At 43.0% G+C, this 26,298-nt stretch overlaps 1 protein-coding gene across 5 annotated transcripts in view; it reads left to right on the plus strand.

The window, feature by feature from the left end:
• The window catches only part of CFAP46 (cilia and flagella associated protein 46), a 287,892-nt gene that overhangs the window by 211,112 nt on the left and 50,482 nt on the right, over positions 1-26,298 (plus strand). For all 5 annotated transcript variants that reach the window (XM_068256846.1, XM_068256850.1, XM_068256848.1 and 2 more), the window contains 5 exons: positions 554-742; positions 1,063-1,179; positions 12,471-12,650; positions 14,649-14,816; positions 25,434-25,531. In XM_068256846.1, coding sequence (XP_068112947.1) covers positions 554-742; positions 1,063-1,179; positions 12,471-12,650; positions 14,649-14,816; positions 25,434-25,531 — 752 coding nt within the window. The remainder of the gene's footprint in view (positions 1-553; positions 743-1,062; positions 1,180-12,470; positions 12,651-14,648; positions 14,817-25,433; positions 25,532-26,298) is intronic.

Here is a 26,298-nt window from a genome sequence, read left to right on the forward strand (position 1 = left end):
ACAAGAAATCTTTATCTTTACAGCTTAGCAGAGACATCCGTGTGGCCTATATTGTGGTGAGTGAACAAAAGAGTTGATCTACACATTTTTTTCACTATCAGAGACTTAAGGTACCCTTACATCACTCTATATTGCAGCCCAATCAACCTTCCAATTCAATAATTTTATGGAATCGAAAGAGAATTGGTGCTGCAACAAGTTTTTTTTTTATAATGTAATCGATTTCAGGGCAGAATCAGTCAAATGCGTCGATTGGGGGGGATTCACGTTTGGCAGGAAGCCAGGCAGGTGGCTGAGGTGGTGTCACTAGGCCGATTACCTGTCAGATTTTATTGAAAATCTATTGGGAATTGGCCTCTGGTGTAAAAGCTGGTAACAGATATCTCCTGGTAGATCTGCCCATACATCGCTAGGACTATGGGCACCTTAAGAAAATATGGACTGCAGAGAATCAGCACAGTAGCCAGCCTTCTCATTTTGTATGTACAGGTTCCCTTTGATTTGAGATCACTGTTCAGTAACTGCTTCCCTAACTCTGTTGTGCTTATTGCAGGAGTGGAAAACGCTGAGCCAGACGGTATCGTCCACAGCGCTGTCTCAGCTGGCGAGTGCTCTGGCGCTAGCAGGTGGTTGCAGTGATCTGAAGGCACAATGTTTGTATCTGACTGGTAAATGCCTCCTGCTGCAATCCTTTAGAGTCGATCCCCTTGATCCCAACATGTACTGGAATAAGCCTTGTTTGGTAGGTCTATAAGCTATAAGCCTTTTTATATGGAGAAATTCTGCATTGCATATATGAGTTGATTCCTTTCTCTAGTGACTTACAAATGTGTGTTCTTGGTCTTTATTATTCAGTGATGATACAGGAAAGGCCTGAAAAGTGGTGTTTGTAAAGTACATTTGCATGGAGCTCCTGCTGATTGTTGGCAACTAACGTACACAGCCATGTTTTCTTATTCTGTCTGATATCGAATACAGCTGCAAGCCAATTCTTCAAAGCCGGCTTAAAACAATGCTTTACTATAAATTGTTCATTGCATTTTACTTGTGTTGTTTTTCTAGGATAAAAGAGAAAACGCTGCAACCATTGGCGATAGCGATGCAGAGCAGCCTGATGCTGACACTCAACCAACTAACAAACAAACCGATCAGCTGCTCAAGAAAGCAGTCGCTTTAAAGGTAATGCGCTTATTTACAGTATAAAGTGCAGAGCTAAAAGTGGTGTGACACTCAGCATTTCTTCTTTGCTCTAAAAGAATCTTTACAACATAAAACCTACTATCAGAAAAAAAATTATTCGCAGAACAGCATTCCAACAGTTAAACACAGCACTTTCTTATTCGATGGGAAGCTTAACTCCAGAGTTGAGGAAGTTATTACATTGTCTTGTTTATGTTTCTTTCTCAGCCACTATTAGTAAACATTCCTAGCAGTGTTTCAGCTGAACACAAGCAGAAAGTGTACACAGTAGACAAATTCTCACTGGAAACATTATAATATATAAATACAGCAGCTATGCAATAAATTGCAATGGCAGCTTTCAGAGCAGATAAAATGTACTTGTGCACAAAAGCAAATATGATACAGTAACTGTATGGGTAATAAAGGTAAATAGGAAAACATGTTTTTTTTAATTAATGTTATGTCAGTTTAATCCTGCTTTAACAAATCCTTGTCTTTTTTTTGTTGTTGTTGTCCGTTGTTTGTTTGTTTTTGGTGAAATTTGAGTTTGATGCTAGGATCTGCATACCAGACATCATAACGCCACCTACTCTCTATCATTAAGCATCACTCATTTTGCAAATGGCCACCGCCAAGAGTTAGACAGTACCATTGTAAGTCTCAGAGAAAGCGAGAGAATTGTCTCAGGCATTTTTCCCTCCTGACCTATTTAAGCTTGTAATAATAGCATATCTAACTAACACCATTCTGCAACATTCAGTACGACCCTCTGATGATCTCAGCAGTGCAGGCCAGCACAAAGCAGCTGGTAGGTTTGTGTGTGAGAGCACACACTAAGGAGCTGCTGGTGTGTAATGGGTTCTTCTGCTGTTTCCAGTGGAGACTTGCCATGTGACTGTCCCCAGCCATACACCAATCACTCAAAATGGTCTTCATTAGAAAAGAAAAAGTTTATTCCATTACTCATAGAATGCCCTGCTGGGTGCAGTGTGTCCTTTAGATAAGGATGGATGGTGGGATGAATGGGTCCTCTGATGAGAACTAATGCAGGCTGGACCTATAACAGGTGGACATGAATCAACTGCAGATCTTTTGGAGTCTGACGGGGCTAACGCATGGTTAGGTCTTACTGTCCAGGCTGGAATAAAGGCAGAAAAATGATAAGTCCCAATTTCCTTGGATCTGACGGTAGTGGTTTAGGGCTGAGCCAGGCCATCCTTAGGTCTGATGAGGTTGGACCAGGTGTGGGCATCATTGTCTTTGATCTCCCTTGGGACTTCTCTCACTCCCCGGGTCCTCATAAAGCTGAGGATGGTGGATGATGTGGCGACTGCCCTAATAAAAGGACCTGAGCAGGAACAGCATAAAGGTTCATACACATGCACTACTGTAATGAACGACGGGTCTGTCAGACCCTCCCGCTGGGCGAGCGTTCTGCCGACAGTAGTGCGTGTGTACAGACGCCCACCCAGCGGTGGGTGGACCCGTCATTCATTACAGTAGTGCGTGTGTACAGACGCCCACCCAGCAGGAGGGTCTGACGGACCCGTCATTCATTACAGTAGTGCGTGTGTACGCACCTTAAGAATGGTAGTCGTTTAATCAGGCTGATAACCATCATATGAAGAGCTCACAAGGCTGGGTAAATACGAAGAGGATAAGTTAAATCCACCTACGCCCAAACCTCACAGATGGCCACACATTATTTTCCCACACACATGTGGCACCAACATTTTTGTAATGGTGTACATGTGGCAACAACAATTGGAATTGGAATGTTTTATTAGCCACTGGTGAGTTTTGAGCCGAGGTCTCTTAAAAAGGAACCCAAGGTGTGAGACCTATGAAAGCTGCCATATTTATTTCTTTTTAAACAATACCAGTTGCTTGGCCGTCCTACTGATCTTTCTGGTCAGGTCAGTAGAGATGAAATCACACACCTGAAACAAGCATGCAGCTTATCTTGTTAGATGTGTCATACACATCTGATTTGCATGCTTGTTCAGGGTCTGTGGCTATACGTGTTAGAGGCAGAAGATCAGCAGGACAGCCAGGCAATGTGCATTATTTAAAAGGACATAAATCAGCCTCCATATTCCTCTCACCTCGGGTCTCCTTTAAATTTTACTCTGAGCAGCTCCTAAGTTGAGTATGTGTGATGGGGGGGAGGGGGGCTGACTGGTGATAGGTCACACTTTCCCTGGGCCTCTGTTTTTCTCATTTTAAAGAGCAACTGAAGTGAGAGGGATATGGAGGCTGCCATATTTATTTCCTTTTAAGCAATACCAGTTGCCTGGCTGTCCTGCTGACCCACTTCCTCTAATCCTTTTAGCCATAGACCCTGAACAAGCATACGCCGGTGGGTCTGGTATCCACATTGACACCCCCCTTGTGTCCCGACCCACCTAATGCTGCGGCCAAGGCAGGCCTGTATGCGCCTCTGGGGTATTGTTTTGTGTCCCAACCCTATAGCACTGGACGCAACATCGGAGGACAAGTGCCGTGCTGACCTGCCAGATAGGCTGTGGAGGGGCCAATACCCCAGACGCACATATGGGTCCGCTTTGACCACAACATCCGGTGAGTCGTTATACAACGGTGGCTGGATGATGTAATGGTTAAGGGCTCTGCCTCTGACACAGAAGACCTGGGTTCAAATCTCGGCTCTGCCTGTTCAGTAAGCCAGCACCTATTCAGTAGGAGACCTTAGGCAAGTCTCTCTAACACTGCTACTGCCTATAGAGCATGCCCTAGTGGCTGCAGCTCTGGCGCTTTGAGTCCGCCAGGAGAAAAGCACAATATAAATGTTCTGTGTTTGTGTTGTTTGTTATACAAAGGGGGGGGGGGGAATCATTGTGGATACCAGACCCACTGTTCCTGCCTTTGTCTGTGTTGGCCTAATTGAAAATTGCTTACCACTTGATATACTCAGATGGACTCAGCATGGTTTTCTTACCACCTATGCAATTTGCTGATCATTATTTTAGCTTATGGACACAAATAGACCCATTTTTTTAAATAAAGTTTAATAATAGCTTCAAATTATAAACTTCAGTCTGTAACTGCTAAATTTACAATTCACCACTAGATGGCAGTCTTCTGCTGTGTGCTTTAAAATTGTCAAGCCTAATAATGCAAAGGCCACAACATGACCTCTAGCTACCTCAATGTTTAGGAGGTACTCCAGATTGTGGAGAAAATACTGGGTACAAACATTTAACAAGTCCTTTTCTATGCCCTCCTATATAAAGAAATAGCAGGTTTCAGTCACCTGCAGTATGGTGAGAATTTCAGAATGTTTTGCCTCTTTTCATTTCACAATAAAATGAACTTTGTCAAACAGCATGGTCATATAATGCAAGAACCACTGAGAATGTCCACATTATTCTACTAGTACAAAAATATATGCCAGTGATTGTGACACTGGTTACAATGTATGTTCATGTCATTGTTTGTGTTACATCATTATGATTATTGTGTTAATTACTTGTCATTTACACTACTTTACTAGTATAAAAAAAACTGCAAACCCATGACAAATAATAACAGATATGCCCTATACGGTACTGAGGGTACCCTGAAGGTATGCCTTTTGTAGTACTGAAGGCTTAAAGCCCATAGACACGAAAGATCAATGTCGCTGTAAGGCCTGGCAGATGGTTCACCAGCAGATCAGCCCCTATGTCTCAATCTATCACCACCTTCTTCACCCTATGTGGTGCGTCCCCTGCTTAAATGGGAGGTGAGGAAGCAACACATGCCCGACTTCGGTTACACCCAGGCCTTGTAGGTGCAAGATATAGGAGCTGGTCGTAGAGCCGGAAAAACAACCCACCAGGACCCCACTGAGCAAGTCCAGGAGCACAGGAGTACTGATATGAATGTCACGGTACAGAAGGGTTAGGCAGAAATTGAGGTCAGTCCAAAGGTCAGGTCAGGCACCAAACAGGCAGAGTCCAGTAACAAGCAATAGGTCAGTTCAGGCAGCAAACAGGCAGAATCCAGTAACCAGCAAAAGGTCAAAGTCCAGAAAGGCAATCCACAAGTTCAAAGAGCACCCAGCAGTAAGCAGAAGCATACGCTAACACGGGAAAAAAAAGTGCACTCAGCAAGCTTAAATATATCAGGCATCCAATCTGTGGCTGGCCACATGCACACAACAGCCAATCACACGCAGGCATTATTCTTGTTTAGGTGTCAGCTGACAAGAGATCAGCTGACACAGGTGGCAGTACATGTCGGCTGACTAACCAGTACTGACCAGCAAAAGATCCTAACTGTGTGTCAGCCATAGCATACTGGTTAAGAGCATCGCCAGCGACGTTAGAGACCAGGGTTCAATCCCATCCAGGGTCAACAACCATTATTTTATATAATAAACTAAACCCCTGCCTAAGTGTCAGCTGACTCTACCTCTGTTGCCGCCTCAGACCATACTGCGGCTGAGGAGGACACTGCGCCCGCCCACCACTGACGCCACGCGCACGCTGGTTAGAAGTGGGCACACTATGCATAGCGGGCAGCTGAGACCTGGAAGTGCGGCGATCGTCGCAGGCGTCATCGGAAGGTGAGGTTATTACAGTCGCCTGGTGGGGATCGGTACTCGATCCCTCAGGAGACATTGCAGGTCAAGGCTGACAGATGACAGCTAGCCTGTAGACTAGAGACGTATACTGTTGCTATGTGGGAGTGGGGGGGGGGGCAAGGGAGCAGTGCGGGAGTGACATCATCATGTGGGAGCTGGATTAGTGCGGAGAATTGTGCTCTCGGCCAAATTGCCGATGCGATCTGCCAGGACAGATCTCTGGCTGAGCGGTGGAGAGGGGTCGGGGGCTGCCATACGCACACTGGATTATCGGCAGAAGCGGTCAGTATCAGCTGCCTCGGCCAAGTTTCATTTGGTGTGTACGGCGCTTTAGTTCATTATTAAAAAAAAAGGTCTACTATGGTCTTATTAAAAAAAAACAAGCAGAGGTCGGTCCAGGCAGCAGGCTAGAGTATCCAGGAATCAAAGCAAGGGTTAATAACAGCAGACAAGAATGGTCAAATACAAGCCAAGGTCAAGATCCAGTAATTCAAACAACGTGAGTGTGCACCCAGCAACTAGCCACAGCTATGCTTATCACGGCCATGACTGGGAGCACTCTGCAGGCTTAAATACAACTTTCATCCAATCAGTGGCTGGCCACAATCTGCACATCCACTCACACAGCGGTACACCTAGGTGTCAGCTGTAACGTCAGCAGACACCGCACTGTCAGCTGACTATTGTTTACATCTGCGGAGGGCGTACTGAGAACAGACCCTCTGTCTGTCAGAATGTGCCACCTGCGTTCCGGCAGCTGCGTCATCAGTGGGGAGCAAGCGCCAAGACCCAGAAGAGACGCGGGTGTCAGCTGTCATATGACAGCTTAAAGGGAAGGTCCACGCAAAATAAAAAAAATCCACTTACCTGGGGCTTCCTCCAGCCCTTGGCTGCCGTCCTGTGCCCTCGCCTGCAGCTCAAGTGGCTCCCGGTGTCCTGCGCTGCAGAAGTCGGCTTCTTCTGCGCTCCATGGCGCAGGTCACGTGGTCCGGCTGACATCATCAGCCGTAGTAGTTCTGCGCCTGCGCAGTACGGACCAGCGCAGGACACTGGGAGCCACTTGAGCTGCGGCGAGGGCACAGGACAGCAGCCAAGGGCTGGAGGAAGCCCCAGGTAAGTGGATTTTGTTTTTTTATTTTGCTTGGATGTTTCCTTTAATCTCCCATCTCGGGTGGGTGCGATCGCGTCGGGAGCACTAAAAGCAGGTGGCGTAAATCCTACACTGCATTAGGTTTAGGCAGCCACAAGTTCGGCATAGGATTTGCGCTCGGCGTTCCCCAGGAGGTTTAACAGATGCAGAGGATGGGGTATTATGGAGGAGCCGAGTGTGTGTTCTATTTTAGTATTTTAAAATAAAAATAATAAAAGAGAGGTAATTGTTTACCTCTCCAGAAGATATAGACACCAGTTGAATTGGAAAAATGTTTTTATTTAAAAAGCAATTTGACAATGCATTTCACAGGTCATGGCCTGCTTCCTCGGGTCAATACAAAATGCCCAACAACAAGCACAATGATCACCAAAGAGAGTGAATATAAGCTACTGTCCATTAAACAGATGGAGGATATATATATATCAAAGAGGATTTAAACTATGAAATCCATTATATTATTGACAGGCTAGTAAAAGATACAGACATCACCTCAACATTGCTCGTTATACTCCCTTACTCCACACAGCAGTCTCTTGTATATGTCAATAGCCCACCTAGAAGATCTGAAGCCTCATTATAATGTATGTTACAGTTACCCATAAAAAGCACATGGTAATGTATAGAGCATTGAGAGGAGCACTGGTTTCTATGTCAAGGGCATGCCACACTCTGTAGGCTGCAATTATTCGCCTGTAGAGATATATTGTTGACATATTACTGTCTACATGTGTCTGGCCAGCGAACAGTCCGAGTAATTACACACGAGGGCGCCAGCAGGAGTGTGTGTCAGTCCTGTCATAAGGGCGCCTGTAATTTAAATGCACTGTCTTTGCTAGAATATAATGTAAATGATGTCTACTGGATGCATTTTAGAGCTGAACTCTTGAGAGCAGTAATTCCCATGTATTAATATTGCCACATAGTAAATTCAATGCTAGACATTCCTCTAGCTGTGATCTTTTACTTTATATGCCTTAGAGTCATGAAATTCTATTGCTTCCCCCACTTTCGTCCCTGTGCTTAAAATATCATGGGTATCCAATGAATGTTTTCTGCAGGGAGGATAGTTACATTTTTTAGATCCAGCTTCCTTTAGGCCATTGGCACCCTTGCCAGCCTTTGGGACGCTCAGTTCCTCAACTGTCTGGCCCGGTAAAATCTCCAGTCGTATTCAGTTGTGAACTACTGCCCATGGGTGGGTGTGCATCGAATGCGCAATAGTTCGCGACAGGACAAATGTACCGAGCCAGCGGAGGATCTGAGCGACCCGGGGGGTGGGTGCCGCAAGGAGGCCCAAGGCCTGCAGTGGGATGAAGGAAGTCCCAGGGAAGTATTAATGTTTTTATTTTGTCATTTCAGGTTTCCTTTAATGTGGAAATACAGTTATTCAAAACAAAATAAGACAAATAAAAACAAACTTAATTTAATATAACACAGCTTTATTACTCTGTAGCGTATTGTAAAAATAGCTTTGCTCATCTTGCAAGGCTGGGTTTTTTTTCTGGTTGCTTGAGAGCGTACTATGAAATAGCCGCCTGGAGACTTGGGCACAGGATACAGCCGATATACGGCTTACCCTGCTACTGCACAAGTCCCGAAGGCGTTAATTGCTATTCCCCCTCCAGGTCTATATGGATGGTGGGGAATGATGTAATTCGGCTTCCAGCTATTGCTGGCGGACGAATTACAGTGTTTTCAGAGTAACTTCAGCTCCATCTTCTAACAGTCACTGTGCGCCACTATAGCCATAATTCCTATTACCGTCTATGGTGGCGCTGTCTGCGCCCAAATCTCCTGCGATGTTATTACAGCGCTCGGCTTAAGAGCTCTGGTTAACTGAGTTAATAAAAGGAATGGCACACCGCTCTGACCAAGGTGTAGTGAGGCAAAAAAGCTGTTAAAGCGGCATTGAATAATCAATAAAATTGTGATTTCCTACTTTTTATTACCCATACAATTACCATATTTGCTTTGGTGCACAAGTATTATTGTCGAATTACAAATTACAAGTTCCTAAAGTACAGTTTATCTGCTCTGAAAGCTGCCATTGCATTTTATTGCATAGCTGCTGTATTTATATATTATATCTAGTGAGATTTCTCTCCTGTTTTTTACCCTCTGCTAACCATGCAAGATAAATCACTGCCAGGAATGTTTACTAATTGTAGCTGATAGGGAAACATAAACAAGATAATGTAATCATTTGAGCTCAGATCTAAAGGCCCATACACACGTCGGATTTTTGCGAACGACCCGTCGTTTGAACGTTCCGTCATTCCATCGTTCGCACGTCAAATCCGGCGTGTGTACAGACTATCGTTCGGGTGATAAGACTTATCACCCGAACGATAGTCTGTACACACACCGGATTTGACGTGCGAATGACGGAACGTACAAACGACGGGACGTTCGCAAAAATCTGACGTGTGTATGGGCCTTAAAGCTTCGTACACATGCTTGATTAAAGCCACCTGCATCATCCTATAACGACAGCCTCAGTTGATAATTCGGAGTGTGTACAGTAGCCCCCAACCGCCACCCTGCAAGCGATCCATCAGGCGGATCAAATTGGGCGATTCCTTTATGCTGCTGCTTGCTCCGCACGCAACGTGATGTCATGCATGTGTCACTCTACTCCAGTGCCCTCCTGCATAGCAACAGAACATGTCGGCAGCTATACAGCTGACTTCGCATCTGTCCAGTGTTGGTCCAGCGATGCCGCTCGGGGATCAAGTCCAGATCTACGGCGGGCGATATCAGTCACAGGTATGCATGGGCCTTAAAGGGGACCTGAACTCAAAACTTCTTCTCTGCTCTAAAAGATAAGCAGCAGCATGATAACCTTTAAAGAAAAACATGTCTGTGTTACAGCTGATACAAATCTTGCAATAAATCTACTGTGTTTCTACTTCCAGCTGTCATGGAAGCAGACATATTGCTAACATACTGTGTTTACGAATTAACTATCTGCTGGGCAGGCAGCTGACACAGATGAGGGCTTAAATTACAACTTGTGCTTTGTCACAGATGAGGGGTAATTAGTCAGGCTAAACTTTCTAAATACATACAGGGTACATTTCTCTACACCTTTTATGTCTTTCATAGCTTTTTTCTGGTACTCCCTGTATTTAGGCTATTAATGTTTCTTATCACTAAGCTGTTGGGGTGATTTTTTTTTTTTTTTTTTGGATGGGGGGGCTCACATTTCTGGTCTCCGGGTGGCTTTCCCTTCTGTGTTGTTCTTTATACGTGGTTAATGTTTGATATATCTATCTGGCGTTAACTCCTGCATATGTATGTGCTCTCAGCACTTGCTTGAACAAAGTCTCTCTGGTACCCCAAACAAACTAGTTCTGTCTCTGCTTCTGGCTGTGCTAATGCTGCCTCTGGCTACTTTGAGGCCTATATATTGAGATTTAAAAGTTTTCTGTCAGTAGATAAAACATTTTTTTCCGGTTTAAAGGAGATATTTTATTGAACTGTTTCTTTTCATCATAAATAAAGGCTCACAATATTATTATAATTATAATTAACCAGTTGAGGAACACAAACAGTTAAAACTACGACGCACTTGTGGCTGCCTAAGCCTGATGTAGCATAGTTTGAACGCCGGTGGCTCCAGAGCATTGGAAGCAATAGTGCGTCCCTGCTGGCACAGAACTCCGCTGTCTGAAGACAGCGGAATTCCGTGAATCGGTCAGGAGCCATTTTCATAGGTTCCTGACTTCCTGATCAATTCCTGATCACTGTGAGCCAATCACAGTGATCAGGAAGTGAAAAAAAGGATAAAAAAAGTCTTTGGTCTTTAACCTTTTTCAACAGCAGGGACGTGAGTCTCACGTCCGCGGCTGGTGCTACTGTTTGTGCAGTTTTCGGGGCTGCACGTGTGATCATGAGGGTGGAAGCCCGCAATCGCATATGTTAAATTTGCTATTGTAATCACCAGTTCTGTATTTTGTACCAGTGTCCATATGTGATGTACTGTATATCATTGCCTGTATCATTATGTAATCCTTGTTTGTTTTCTTACATTGTACAGCGCCACCGAATATGTTGGCGCTTTATAAATAAATAATAATAATAATGGTCCTGACGACAGGGGAAATTAGTGGCAGGGGACAGAAGTCCCGTGAGCCAAACCTTGCTTGTCCGGCGAGAATGATGACTGTTTACTTTCAAAACAGTGATCATTTTCAGATGGTACTGCTGCGCTCCCTCCCACTCGCTCGTTCTCGGCGCTCCCGCCGCCGATAGTTAGATGAATGAACGGGAACTTTGTTCCCATTCATTCATCTCCCCTCATGTCCCCGTGATCACAGGCATCAATGAGATGCCTGCGTAACTTCCTAAGTAACACAGCCACGCATCACTTCCTTTAGTGTACTAGAAGTACGCTAATAGAATATAATGCGCGAGGACTTTTTTTTAATATGTATGTCAATATAATAATATAATATATATGTATATTATTATTAAATTATGTGCTTGTAATAATTAGTGATGGAGGTAAAACTGAAAAAAATGCACTTTATTTCCAAATAACATATTGTCGACATACATTGTACTAGAGATATAATTTAAACGTTGCAATAACCGGGACAAATGGGCAAATAAAATGTGTGGCTTTTATCCACAGTTTTACATTTTATTTTAAAACTATAATGGACGAAAACTGAGAAATAATTATTTTTTTCCATTTTTTCTTATTATTCGTATTAAAATGCATTTAGAATAAAATAATACTTAGCATAATGTACCACCCAAAGAAAGCCTAATTGGTGGCAAAAAAACAAGGTATAGATCATTTTCTTGTGACAAGTAGTGATAAAGTTATTAGGGAATGAAAGGGTTGAAATGTGAAAATTCCTCTCATCCAAAACGTGAAAACAACCCGTGGGCTGAAGTGGTTAAAGAAACAAGAGGCTTTGGTCCGAAATTGGTTAATAATTTATATGGAATATATTCTGTTTTTTTCTCAAATGTATGATTGGCGTGGTTATCAGCACTGAGGACCTGTTTCCACTATACGCAGATTGGATGCAGAATGGATGCAGAAAAACTGACTCCAATGAATGTCTATGGGCCTGTTTCCACTAAACGCGATTTTTTCTAAAGCAGTTTTTCTGCATCCAATCTGCGTGTAGTGGAAACAGGCCCATAGGCATTCATTGGTGTCAGTTTTTCTGCATCCATTCTGCATCCAATCTGCATGTAGTGGCAATAGGCCCTGAGATATACACAAAAGAGGGTGGGATGAGGGTGGGTCAGTTATGGTTAGGCATCTGTGGGGGAGGGGGGCTGTTTTCAAGGACCTTATTAATGCAGACAGTCACCAAATGTTTTCGGCTGACTGTCTGCATCAATAAAGTTCTTGATAATTGAGGATGTGCTAGCCTTATAGTTTAGGGATTTAATGAGGGGGTGCAGTCAATCACCCCGACAATTGTATCCGTGCTACACATACAATGCATTATATCATATTGAAATTTTAGCTGAAGTATGGAGAAAAGAAAAGTAACCTAACAACTTTATGTCTTTTATTACCCTTAGACCAGACGTACGTTGGCAGAGGTCTACCTTGCACAGTCAACTGAGCTTCTACTGCAGGCCATTAATGTTGCAATAGAAAACAACTTGAGGGACACATTGTCAGCAGCAAGTCTTGAGATCTGTTCATGCTTTGGACAATTTGACCCACTCACAGCAGCATCGTTTCTGGCTCTTCATCAGGTATCATATTGCTGCTTTTGTGTGTAATTTTCCACTTGTGCTTTTTTAGTTGTGAAAGAGTACAGTTCTACAAAGGATCTATGTTCTGAGGTAAGGCTAGTACATCTTAGTATATTTAGTGAAGATTTTTGTGCCTAATGGTGGCCACTAATGATCCAATCTTTCTTGTCCAATCTTACCATTTCCATGTAATATAAGGGAACTGTCTAAATTATCCATTCAACATATTCACTTAATTTACCCTTCTACGACATAGATTTGGTAAAATTGGATGAAAAAGATTGGATCGTTAGTGGCCACCTTTAGACAGAAGATGCATCTTCTAAGACTCCCCACTTTCCTGGCACAGATATTTATGAACTTTTAATTTGGGATTCTGGCAGGGCATGATATGTGAAGTTGTCCTTATAGTGGCAGGTATTTCATAGAAAATGATGGAATGTAAGAAATCTTTCTCTGTGGACTTGGTTCAGAACATCAATGGGAACATCTGCTATGTTTATCCTTCACATAGTTTTTCTCTTTTTTGGTGGAAGAGGCATAAATCTGATCACCAAGATCTTTTCTTTTTTTTTTTTTTTTTATCATCTCAAGAAAGATAATCCTGACATGGCCAGTTCTGTGTCACAAGATACTTGAGTGGGTTGCATGACCTGCAGATTAATGGGCATGCATAGCTGAACCAAGGTAATACCTAGTTTATAGCTACAGATGTCACATCTTCTTCTGGATCTGTTAGATCAGTTGTCCAAGCCATGACTGCTACGCTTTATTAGCTACCCTTTTACTCGCATTACAGTAATTCTGGAGTAAATGGGATTCCCTGTGTTGCATTCATTTATTTTGATAATCTGCTAATTACATTTCGTACGTTCCTGTTTGAGCTGTGTATAAATCGAAATGTGTTCAGTTACAAGACTTCATTGTACAAGGGTCATCTGGAAGGTAATAGCTGTTTTCATTTGATCAATTAATAAAACATTTTATTTTAGACATACTTGCACTTATTCAGTTAAAAAACACATGAGAAGCAAATGCTCACTCCCAGCCAGCTATCAGCCATTTTATATTGTCTACAAACAGGGTCTCATCTAGCAGGAATTGCAGAAGTTCAGGTTGGGTCGCACATAATGGTAGACTGTCACCAGCAGGGGGCACCACATGCAGGTATACCCTCTCAATGCACCCCTCCCTAACCACTTACCCGCATCTGCACACTGGATGCTGTAAAAAGGAAATTTAAAAACACAGACACTGGTGCAAATGACAGATGGGGGCCTTGTGCTCTGGAACCCCCAAATCCCCATGCGACACCAGTACTCCCACCACCAGGGGGCTCGCCCACACTGCCTCTATCTAAATGCTGAATGCAAAACACAAGAGAAGCAAATGCTCACCGCCGGCCAGCAATCTGCCATTTTACCCGGGGCTCCCCTGCACTCCTCTCTTGGTGTTGCATGGGGATTCGGGGGTCCCGGGCGGTGGCAGAGCGCAAGGAGAGAAGAGATTAACTTGATAGATTCAAATTAAGGGCCCCTTTGCATTGATTAATGATGCGAATGCGGCTACCGCATCGCTTCCGCCACTGGCCGCATCACTTCCGCATCTCCCGAAGCGGAAGTGACTGGACTTGCCGGCGGGGGGAGGGGGGGGGGGGGTTGTGGATGTGTACGGATGCGGCTGTGTGAGAATCTGCTGCAGATTCTAGGATCGCACCGCTCCGCACGCAATGGAAACTGTTCCGTTTCCGTGCATAGGGTTTAGGACACCCGCAGCACCCTCATCATTCCGCCGCAGCTAATGCAAGCGGGCTCTAAACTACACAGAAAGAATACTTTGCATGGCAGATGAAAGCAAATGGTTGTTACTGTTAGGCTCACCCTTGTATGTAGGTTTGAAAGGTACAATGTAAAAATGGGGTGGTGAGTGAAATATGTCACTTTTTTATCAATTGATCATTTCATAATTAGTCTAAGGCTGGCATTTATTTAATTTCAGAGCTGTTCCTCCAGTAAGATAGCTGAAGATTTAGTGCTGACTGCAACCCGCAACACCAGCAGCTCCCAGTTTGCAGCATTACTGCATCTCCAGCAATATCTGAAATCAAAGGGGGATGAGGGACCACTGCGGAAGCAGGTTGAGCAAAAGCTGGCGACTATCTCAAGGGTAAGAGGCTTGCATGGAGCAATGATGTAGCACTGACTTAAAGATACAGTATGTGTAAAACAGGTTATTTGTTATTACCCAGGAAACTTATTGATCATGCTCTCCTGCTTGTTTGAGTATTACCAAGTACAATATCAAAATTAATTCATCCATTTAAGCCATGTAAGAGCAATGTATTGTATGTGACAGTGTGCTGTCCACCTGATTATAACACAAGTTTAGTAGACAAATCTACACATATGATGTATACTTAAAGTGGACCCGAACTCTTGCACAGGACAGAAGGAAAACAGAGAAATGTATCCTGTATGTATTCAGAGAGTTTAGACTGTCTAATTCCGCCTCATTTGTGTCTAATATCAAGTTGTAATTTGATCTCCCCCCCCTGTCACATGACTACTTATGGCAGGTAAGCAGATAAGCCCATTTGAAAGCACAGGCTGTAAACAATATGTCTGCTTCCATGAATCAGAAAGTAGAAACTGAGCAGATTTATTTTAGGATTTGTATGAGCTCTAACAGTGTGTCTGCGCAGTAGTACTGTGCAGACACAGGACGCTTCTGGCCATGGGAGCGCGCACAGCCAGACTGCGCCTGTGCCTACTAGACGACTTACCGGGGTCAGTTGTGGAGGCTGCAGGCAGCAGAGAATGGCAGTTAGGGGGCGATCAGGCCAGAGGGGGCTGAAGGAAGCCCCAGGTATGCATACATTTTTTTTATTGCACCCCATCTCAGGTACACTTTAAGGGGAGTAAATAGTATGGCGAAGAGGAGGGAATGGGGGAGGTCTATAGGAGGGAACATCACTACAAGTCGGCCACTTCCTGTTTAAAAATTTGACTTTAGCCAAAAGTCAGAATTTTCAAGCAGTGATTGCGGAGACTGAGAAGAGGATCGGATGTGCACAGAACTGTGTCGATTTAGCATGAACATGCACCTGTTCTTACCTTGAGTAGCTTTGCCTTGGGTTAGGTGTCTTTTATGTATGATTGATATTGTCTTTACAGTCATTTATCTCCTTCAACACTTTATAGACATAGTACATGTCATGTCACTTGCTGTTCCTTAGAGGACCCTACAGTCTCATCTGGACATTAGTCTAATGTCCTAACCCTATTCTACGTACAGTTTTTGGGTGGATACAGTGAACTTATCAGTATGTTTTTAGGATGAGGGAATTGCCAAACTGATCAGGAAATATTGATTGTTTGATCACCTTGCACCACTTGATAGCAATCAGTTCTCATCAGAAAGCCAGGGCCGAGGCAGAGGTGAGAGAGGCTCCAGCCTCACGGCACAGTGTTGAAGGGGGCACACAACTCACACAGCTATCATTCCCCTATTGTGTATGAAGCAGAGAGAAATAAGAAAAGTGGACACATGACAGTGACTACAAGCTAGATAACTTGATATTAAGATGTTGGGGGCCCTGGGGCGCTTCTTAGTCTAATAACAATCAGTGTGTGATGGCTGGGGTGGGAGGAATGGAGGGGCGCACTTTGGTGTCTCAGCCTTGGGTCCTGGAGGACCTTGTCCCGGCTCTTCAGAAAGCAGGCGAAATATTGATTGCATTGTCATTTGCTTTGTAGTACTCTATGGTGCATAGCTATAGCTACGGACATGTAAAAAAGGCACCTCTATTTCCAAATAAAATATTGGCGCCATATATTGTGATAGGGCCATAATTTAAATGGTGTAATAACCTGGACAAATGGGCAAATAAAATACGTGGGTTTTAATTATGGTAACATGTATTATTTTAAAGCTATAATGGCTGAAAGCTGAGAAATAATGATTTTTTTCACAAAAAAAATTCTTAATATTCCCGTTAAAATGCATTTAGAAAAAAATAATTCTTAGCAAAATATTCCACCCAAAGAAAGCCTAATTGGTGGCAGAAAAACAAGATATAGATCCATTAATTGTAATAAGTAGTGGTAAAGTTATTGGCGAATGAATGGGAGGTGAAAGGCTGAAGTGGTTAAATTCCCCTGTGCATAACCCCTATCCACCAACCCCCACACCATGGTGCCTGACCTTAAACCCCTCCCCTTCCCTTGGTGCCTGAACTTGCCCCCCCTTGGAGTTTGACCTTAACCCCTACTCCTAACACTAATACAGTGGGATGCGAAAGTTTGGGCAACGTTGTTAATCGTCATGATTTTCCTGTCTAAATCGTTGATTGTTACGATAAAAAATGTCAGTTAAATATATCATAGAGGAGGCACACACAGTGATATTTGAGAAGTGAAATGAAGTTTATTGGATTTACAGAAAGCGTGCAATAATTGTTTAAACAAAATTAGGCAGGTGCATAAACTTGGGCACCACAAAAAAGAAATTAAATCAATATTTAGTAGATCCTCCTTTTGCAGAAATCGCAGCCTCTAAATGCTTCCTGTAGGTTCCAATGAGCCACCCAGCCTTCCCCTCCGGGGTGCAGCTGCGGTTCCCAGGCGGTGAGAGTGCCTGGGACCCCGCGGTCCCCCGGTTGTATGGGGGCATTGGGAAGCCTCCTCGTGGCGCTCCTGGATAGTGCTAATGTGGCATGAACTCATTCCCGCAGGGCGACCGCTTTGCGGTATTCGTTTTTTGACCCTGCATAGTTTGGCGTGCGAAAGCAAATGCATATTTGCATGAGCATTGCCTCATGAATAGCCAATTGAGCCAGATTTGCAGAGCCAGACTTGCTAGGGTTAAAACTTGGTGTTAGAGCACTCATACATTTTCCTCAGGTAAGCATTTTTTGTAGTTGTATCCTTTGGAGGCAGGTGGAAGATGGCTTGCTCTGGTGGTGTGAGCCCTGGAGTGAGTTGTTTGCACCTGTCCTCCCCCCCCCTTCCTCTGGAGTGTTGTGTGTGAGCCAGCCCTGAGCTCTAAAGCTTGGGGTGACCCATGCTTCACTCCTTTCTCATGTGGTGACCCCAAGTTAATGCGCATGTAGCAGAACGCAATGGACGTTAAGGTAAGTGCCTGTTTTTAATATTGGGAGGTTGGAGCGGACGGCTCCCCCCGGCGCTGGCCATGCTTGGGGGGGTCGCCTGCGCCACCCAGCCTCCCCCTCCGGGGTGCAGCTGCGGTTCCCAGGCGGTGAGAGTGCCTGGGACCCCGCAGTCCCCCGGTTGTATGGGGGCATTGGGAAGCCTCCCGTGGAGCTCCTGGATAGTGCTAATGTGGCATAAATTAATTCCTGCAGGGCGACCGCTTTGCGGTATTCGTTTTTTGACCCTGCATAGTTTGGCGTGCGAAAGCAAATGCATATTTGCATGAGCATTGCCTCATGAATAGCCAATTGAGCCAGATTTGCAGAGCCAGACTTGCTAGGGTTAAAACTTGGTGTTAGAGCACGCATACATTTTCCTCAGGTAAGCAAGGTTCCAATGAGAGTCTGGATTCTGGTTGAAGATATTTTGGACCATTCCTCTTTACAAAACATCTCTAGTTCATTCAGGTTTGATGGCTTCCGAGCATGGACAGCTCTCTTTATCTCACACCACAGATTTTCAATTATATTCAGGTCTGGGAACTGAGATGGCCATTCCAGAATGTTGTACTTGTTCCACTGCATGAATGCATTAGTGCATTTTGACCAGTGTTTTGGGTCATTGCTTTGTTGAAAGATCCAGCCCCAGCGCAGCTTCAGCTTTGTCACTGATCCCTGGACATTGGTCTCCAGAATCTGCTGATACTGAGTGGAATCCATGCATCCCTCAACTTTGACAAGATTCCCAGTCCATGCACTGGCCACACAGACCCACAGCATGATGGAACCACCACATTTTACTGTAGGTAGCAGGTGTTTTTCTTGAAATGCTGTGTGATTTTTCCTCCATGGATAACGCTTCTTGTTATGCCCAAATAATTCAGTTTTAGTTTCAGCAGTCCACAGCACCTTATTCCAAAATGAAGCTGGCTTGTCCAAATGTGCTTTAGCATACCTCAAGCGGATCTGTTTGTGCTGTGGGCGGAGAAAAGGCTTCCTCTGCATACAGCATCTCCTTGTGTAAAGTGCGCTGAATGGTTGAGGCAGGGAACACACTTGACTGTTTTCGTGCGTGTTTTCTGCACAGAAAAACTGAGAACTCATGTTAATCAATGTGCTAGTGCACACTTACTGTGTTGTTCAAGCGCAGAAAAAAAACTGACATTCTGCATCCTGATTCTGCACATTTTGGCAGTTTACTGTATCAATTGCATCAGCTACTGTGAAAAAACGCGCGCGTTTTCCTGCATGGAAACACACTTAGTGTGCAGAAAAAGTATGCAGAAAAACGCGCGCGGAAAACTGAAAGTCAAGTGTGTTCCCTGCCTTAACTATGCACAGTGACTCCATCGGCAGCAAGATGATGTTGTAGGTCTTTGGTGCTGGTCTGTGGGTTGACTGTGACTGTTCTCACCATTTGTCGCTTCTGTTTATCCGAGATTTTACTTGGTCTGCCACTTCAAGCCTTAACTTGAACTGAGCCCGTGGTTTTCTATTTCCTCAATATGTTCCTAACTGTGGAAACAGACAGCTGAAATCTCTGAGACAGCTTTCTGTATCTTTTCCCTAAACCATAATGGTGAACAATCTTTGTCTTCAGGTCATTTGAGAGTTGTTTTGAGACCCCCATGTTGCTACTCTTCAGAGAAATTTAAAAGAGGAGGGAAACGTACAATTGACCCAATTAAATACTCTTTCTTATAATTGGATTCACCTGTGTATGTAGGTCAGGGGTCACTGAGCGTACCAAGCCAATTTGAGTTCCAATAATTTGTTCTCAAGGTTTTAGAATCAATAAAATGACCAAATGCCCAAATTTATGCACCTGCCTAATTTTATTTAAACCATTATTGCTCACTTTCTGTAAATGCAGTAAACTTCATTTCACTTCTCAAATATCACTGTGTGTGTCTCCTATATGATATATTTAACTGACATTTTTTATTGTAACAACATAACATATCGTAACAATGTACAGTGGGTTGCATAAGTATTCGGCCCCCTTAAAGTTTTCCACATTTTGTCACATTACTGCTACAAACATGAATCAATGCTATTGGAATTCCACGTGACAGACCAATACAAAGTGGTGTACACATGAGAAGTGGAACGAAAATCATTCATGATTCCAAACATTTTTTACAAATAAATAACTGCAAAGTGGTGTGTGCATAATTATTCGGCCCCCTTTGATCTGAGTGCAGTCGGTTGCCCATAGACATTGCCTGATGAGTGCTAATGACTAAATAGAGTACACCTGTGTGTAATCTAATGTCAGTACAAATACAGCTGCTCTGTGAGGGCCTCAGAGGTTGTCTAAGAGAATCTTGGGAGCAACAACACCATGAAGTCCAAAGAACACACCAGACAGGTCAGGGATAAGGTTATTGAGAAATTTAAAGCAGGCTTAGGCTACAAAAAGATTTCCAAAGCCTTGAACATCCCACGGAGCACTGTTCAAGCGATCATTCAGAAATGGAAGGAGTATGGCACAACTATAAACCTACCAAGACAAGGCCGTCCACCTAAACTCACAGGCCGGACAAGGAGAGCGCTGATCAGAAATGCAGTCAAGAGGCCCATGGTGACTCTGGATGAGCTGCAGAGATCTACAGCTCAGGTGGGAGACTCTGTCCATAGGACAACTATTAGTCATGCACTGAACAAAGTTGGCCTTTATGGAAGAGTGGCAAGAAGAAAGGCATTGTTAACAGAAAGCATAAGAAGTCCCGTTTGCAGTTTGCCACAAGCAATGTGGGGGACACAGCAACCATGTGGAAGAAGGTGCTCTGGTCAGATGAGACCAAAATGGAACTTTTTGGCCAAAATGCAAAACACTATGTGTGATGGAAAACTAACACTGCACATCACTCTGAACACACCATCCCCAATGTCAAATATAGTGGTAGCAGCATCATGCTCGGGGGGTGCATCTCTTCAGCAGGGACAGGGAAGCTGGTCAGAGTTGATGGGAAGATGGATGGAGCCAAATACAGGGCAAACTTGGAAGAAAACCTCTTGGAGACTGCAAAAGACTTGAGACTGGGGCGGAGGTTCACCTTCCAGCAGGACAATGACCCTAAACATAAAGCCAGGGCAATAATGGAATGGTTTAAGACAAAACATATCTATGTGTTAGAATGGCCCAGTCAAAGTCCAGATCTAAATCCAATCGAGAATCTGTGGCAAGATCTGAAAACTGCTGTTCACAAACGCTGTCCATCTAATCTGACTGAGCTGGAGCTGTTTTGCAAAGAAGAATGGGCAAGTATTTCAGTCTCTAGATGTGCAAAGCTGGTAGAGACATACCCTAAAAGACTGGCAGCTGTAATTGCAGCAAAAGGTGGTTCTACAAAGTATTGACTCAGGGGGCCGAATAATTACGCACACCCCACTTTGCAGTTATTGATTTGTAAAAAATGTTTGGAATGATGTATGATTTTTGTTCCACTTCTCACATGTACACCACTTTGTATTGGTCTTTCACGTGGAATTCCAATAAAATTGATGCATGTTTGTGGCAGTAATGTGACAAAATGTGGAAAACTTCAAGGGGGCCGAATACTTTTGCAACCCACTGTATACAGGAAAATCATGACGATTAACAACATTGCCCAAACTTTCGCATCCCACTGTTGCAGCATGGTGTGTACCAGGTATATAGATGGCTCGAACCTCCGATTTTCGGTGCGCGAACCTCAAACGCGAACTTCCGCAAAAATGGGGATGCGAACTTTGAAAACTAGAAACATTAATTCTGGCCAGAAAAGATGTTTCAAGGGGTCTAACGTCTGATTATTTGCATGGATGAGTGGGATAGATGCCAAAAGCCCCGGGGAAAAATCTGGATGTGACGCAAAGCAGCGTTTTAAGGGCAGAAATCACATTACAATGCTAAGTTGCAGGCCTAAAGTGCTTTAAAACATCTTGCATGTGTATACAGTATTTCCGAGACTTGCCTAGCGAGTAGCCCGACGTCCACTATTTTATCGGGCACTTCTGGTCGCCCACATTTTCCTTTGGTTCACCCTTTTTTCCTGCTTCTGCTACAGCCACCTTGCCTGTTTACCACTGCTGCTCCCTCTTTGCACGATGCAATAAAGAATGGACTTACCAGATCATTGTTCAATAAATAAATGATCCCCATATTGGTTTGGCAGACAGTATGCGGGAAAATATGGAAGACCAAACCATTTTCTTTTAGTAGACAGCACAGCAATACGTTGCATCTTGATAGATCTCTTTATGATGAATATTATATAACAATCACCACTTCCTAGCAAAACCGAGTGTTATCGTGGTCGTCCTGGTGGTATAACTAGCCTATAGGATTTTCCTTAAAGACTTAAAAGTTAAAAAGGAAAAGGAAAGTAACCATTCACATAGGATAAAGTATTTCCATTACTTACTGTGCCTTCAGTTGGTAGTAGTGAAGTTTGGAGACTATAATGTGTTTATAAATACAGTTTGGTACTGGCGCAGGAGTGCTCACATCCTCAAAGGCATAAAATTAGATATAATCCCAGGCTGAAATGTAAGTGTATATTGGATCTAAGGAAATGAAAGAAAAAGGTATTTCTGCATGAATCCATACAGGCTTTTACCAGTGTGCTGAAAGAAAAGTGTACCCATAGTGCTTTTAGTACTTATGATCACATCTGATAAATCTACGATGTTGGTATGATAAATATAACCAAAGATGAACGACAACACATGACAAACTATACCGTGTTGTTGTTTATTTAAAGGAAACCTGAAGCAAAAAATAAATAAATTGTAATATAATGAATTGTGTGTGTAGTGTGGATAATGAATAGAACATTAGTAACAAAGAACATAGTCTGAGATTTTTATTTTCAGTTATATAGTTTTTTTTATAGCATTGCTTCATACTATCACAGTTGCAGTTTTAAAAGCACACTGTCTTTTAAACTATTAAACAAAGCAGAAATAATGACCCTTTGATCATTCCTGTTGTAAAACCTTATCTCAAGCTGTCCCTCACTGTTTCTTGGCTGTGTAAGTGCTTCAGAAAACAGGACTGTATTCAACCCGAGTTGGGTTGAATAGCTCAGAGAAGCTCTTTTGCACAGATAACAACTGAAGTTAAGGGGAACTAAGCATCCTTTCTTTCACTAGAATTTCTCCTGGCTTGTAATAGCTATAGGAGCTGCCATGTTCCACCCTCCCCTTCTCGCCTTACTTATTTACAGAAGTCACAGATGCTATCTGAGTACCCAGCAAGCTATCTTCACACATTCCCTCTAGATAAGCTCTTTGAAGAAATTGTCCTAATTACCCACCCGCTCAGTTCATGAAAAGGTGATGTTTACTTCTTGCTAATGAGTACAATAAAACAATTAGCTGCCTGAAATCTGTTAGGACGGGCTGGACCGCAGGCCTACTGAAGTAGGTTAATAAAACTTAAAGTAGGCTAATAAAACTTAAGTGTTAAATGGAAGTTTATTTTGATAATGAGACAAATTGTTGGCATGCATTTTTCATGTGCTATTGAGATGCCCTGGGTGCTAAAAATGATGCTCGGTTCACCTTAACTTCCTGTATTGAAAAACAATACGAGACTCTTCACTTTGCTTCTTTTTTTTTTTACTTTCTTTTCACTGTACAATTTTCAAAAGCATATCAGAAATAAAGATGGCAATGCTATCAGGATTTTGTATGTAAAATATAGATGGCACATAAAGGGCAATACAGTAGATCGAGTAAGAAAAGATCACAGTAATGAGATGCTTTTGTTTGCTACTGATTTCTAAACTGTACTATACATACAAATCATTATATCATAAGTTTATTTTCACTTTAGGTTTGCTTTAACAAAGACTAAAATCTGCCATATATTCATTGATTTTTACCGGCAGATTTGATCACTGTCGATCACGATCAATTGTAATTTTTAATGATTCAATGCAAAAATCTATCAACGTTATGAACGGACGCGGGCGGGTGGGGGGGGGGGTTGTAGCCTATTGACGGCCCATAGTGTTGCACTGCACAGAACAGTGCAGCGCTGCAGTTTGATAGATTTTCAATAGATTTCATGGGAAAAGCTATTGGAAAGCTGTGTGCAGTGTATGGAGGAATTTGACCCCTCTGTTCAAATTTAGACCATAGAGGGATTGATCTGTTTACTACATTGGGTGGCAATCTAATCAAAATACACAAGTAGTAGTAGTATGTAAAAAATAAAGTACACCCTCACCATTTCCATACGGCTTAGCAGCAGCAGCAGCCAAAAGTAGCAGAGAGGTGTTGCATATACTGTGTACCTGATTAATTATCCCTAGCAGCAAAAAGACTGATATATTTGCTACAGATATTTATTTATTTATTGTACTTATAAAGTGCCAACATATTACGCAGCGCTGGACAATAAATAGGGATACATAAAATATTTAGGGGTGGCATACAGCAAAATGACAATACAGGAATACAAGAAAGACCAGATCATGCAGCACATTATGAGTACAAGGTAATGCTTAGTCACTGGAGGGGAGCATGGAGATTAGGCAAGTTAGGTTCACTCGGATGCATAGCATGGGTGCACATGGTGCTTCTTATTTATACACTAGATGTGGCTGTATACTAGGTGATCCTGTCTCCTCCAAAATTGTTGACAGATCTTTCTGATCCAGTGGCATAACAAAGGGGGGGGGGGGGCAGCTTTATATATCCTCCCCCACCTCGGGAAGAGTAAAGCACAGGAGACGCTGTTATATTTAACAAGTCCTTGCTGTATCGGGTCTCCTCCTCCTGGCATCCACACTCTGCATGCTGACATCCAGAGGCTCCTGGTGCATGTCACGTCATTAGGAGCCTCAGAGTGTTTGCATAGCTCGTGCAGCTCCTGGGAGGAAGAGAACAGATGTAGCTTGGACTAGGTAAATATAACTGTGTTCCCTATGCTTTAAATTGCACAAGAGGGGGGTAGGAGGAGTGGAAAAGCTAGCCACAATAAGGGAGAATGGGTTGTCTGGCTATGACGCAGGAGTGGGGTTGGCCTGCCACAATAATTGTGCTGGGGGGGGGGGGGAGATGGGCTGGGCTGCTGATGTTCTGCCCCTGCTCTGATCATCCTTAGCCACTGACTGATGGCCTACGGGCATTATGGGTACTGACCTGGCATATTTGACCAGGCTTGGATTTTATAACTATAGTATTGAAGATATCTGAATGAATGTATTCAACTCTTTTAAGTAGATTTCAATAAAATGTATCCTCTTAGCTGGTCCCAATCATTCTATTACTCCATTGAATTTACAAATTCCCTGTGGCTCAGCATTCTTATTGGTGCGAACCACAGAGTAGTACCTTCTAGGATGGTTGATACGTCTCTGATCATCCTCAGCCACTTATTGATGTCCTAAGGCATTATGGGAAAGACTGTCAAGCATTCTGAACTTTGACACCACATGATGAATATTCAGTTCTGACCAGTCCAAAGTTTGTGGCTAATAATCAGTTTGACTATGACTTTTCTTCAAATCAGAACTGCAGCACTATTTCTCAGATGCTTTTGTAAGACTCTGCTTATTAAATGAAAATTGAAAAGTTATGTTCTGTTTTATAAATATACGAGTACTGTATTTAATCCTTTGACATTTTTATATTTTCAGGTATGGGGAAATCTTCAGATTACAATGCAGCATTTTAGCATATTCAATGAGCTGCCTCCAAACTTTACTATCATTATTCTGCAGCATTCAGAAGACGGGTAAATAGTACATAAGTAACACAAATATAAACCTCATGAGATATATTCCTCTATTTAGTACCATGCCCCGAAGGTCTTCAATCAAAGCATCAAAAACACCAAAAGAAAAAGGGAAAACCTATCTGAGCCATAAATAATATCTCCAGGACAATCTAAATCTCAATGGTTCAAATCCATAATCTTTATTAGCAAACAGACAAACTATTGGGCGTGGACGCGGGCATGCACACAGCACCTATTTTGATTTTTGATGTTTGATTTAATTTTGTATGCACAGAAGCACTTTATTTGGTAAGGATTGTTATTTGCACAATAATGCACAATATGTGGCATCCTGCCCTATGAATTGTATACTATTTTAGTGTGATTTAATCAATTGTATTCGAGAGGTGGATAGTGCCAATAACCTTTGACACGTACCTGGAGATTGTTTTTAATTGTTTTTATAAATTTTGTCTGCTTGCTAATAAAGATTATGGATTTGAACCATTGAGATTCAGATTGTCCTGGAGGTATTATTTATGGCTCAGATAGGTTTTCCCTTTTTCTTTTGGTGTTTTTGGGTAAATAGTACATCTCACAATCCTATTGCTCGCTGATTTTCAAGAGCTTGTTCAGCCTTTTTGATTCGATAAAACAAAATATGAGGAGTGTTATAGTATTTGCTGTTCTTAACCACTTAAGGCTTACACCCCCCTAGTGACCAGGTGATTTTTTTCAATTCAGTGCTCTGCAGCTTTAACAGCTCGCTGCAGAGCCATACAACT

Source organism: Hyperolius riggenbachi, chromosome 10, assembly GCF_040937935.1.
Source record: "Hyperolius riggenbachi isolate aHypRig1 chromosome 10, aHypRig1.pri, whole genome shotgun sequence".
Classification (NCBI taxonomy): domain Eukaryota; kingdom Metazoa; phylum Chordata; class Amphibia; order Anura; family Hyperoliidae; genus Hyperolius; species Hyperolius riggenbachi.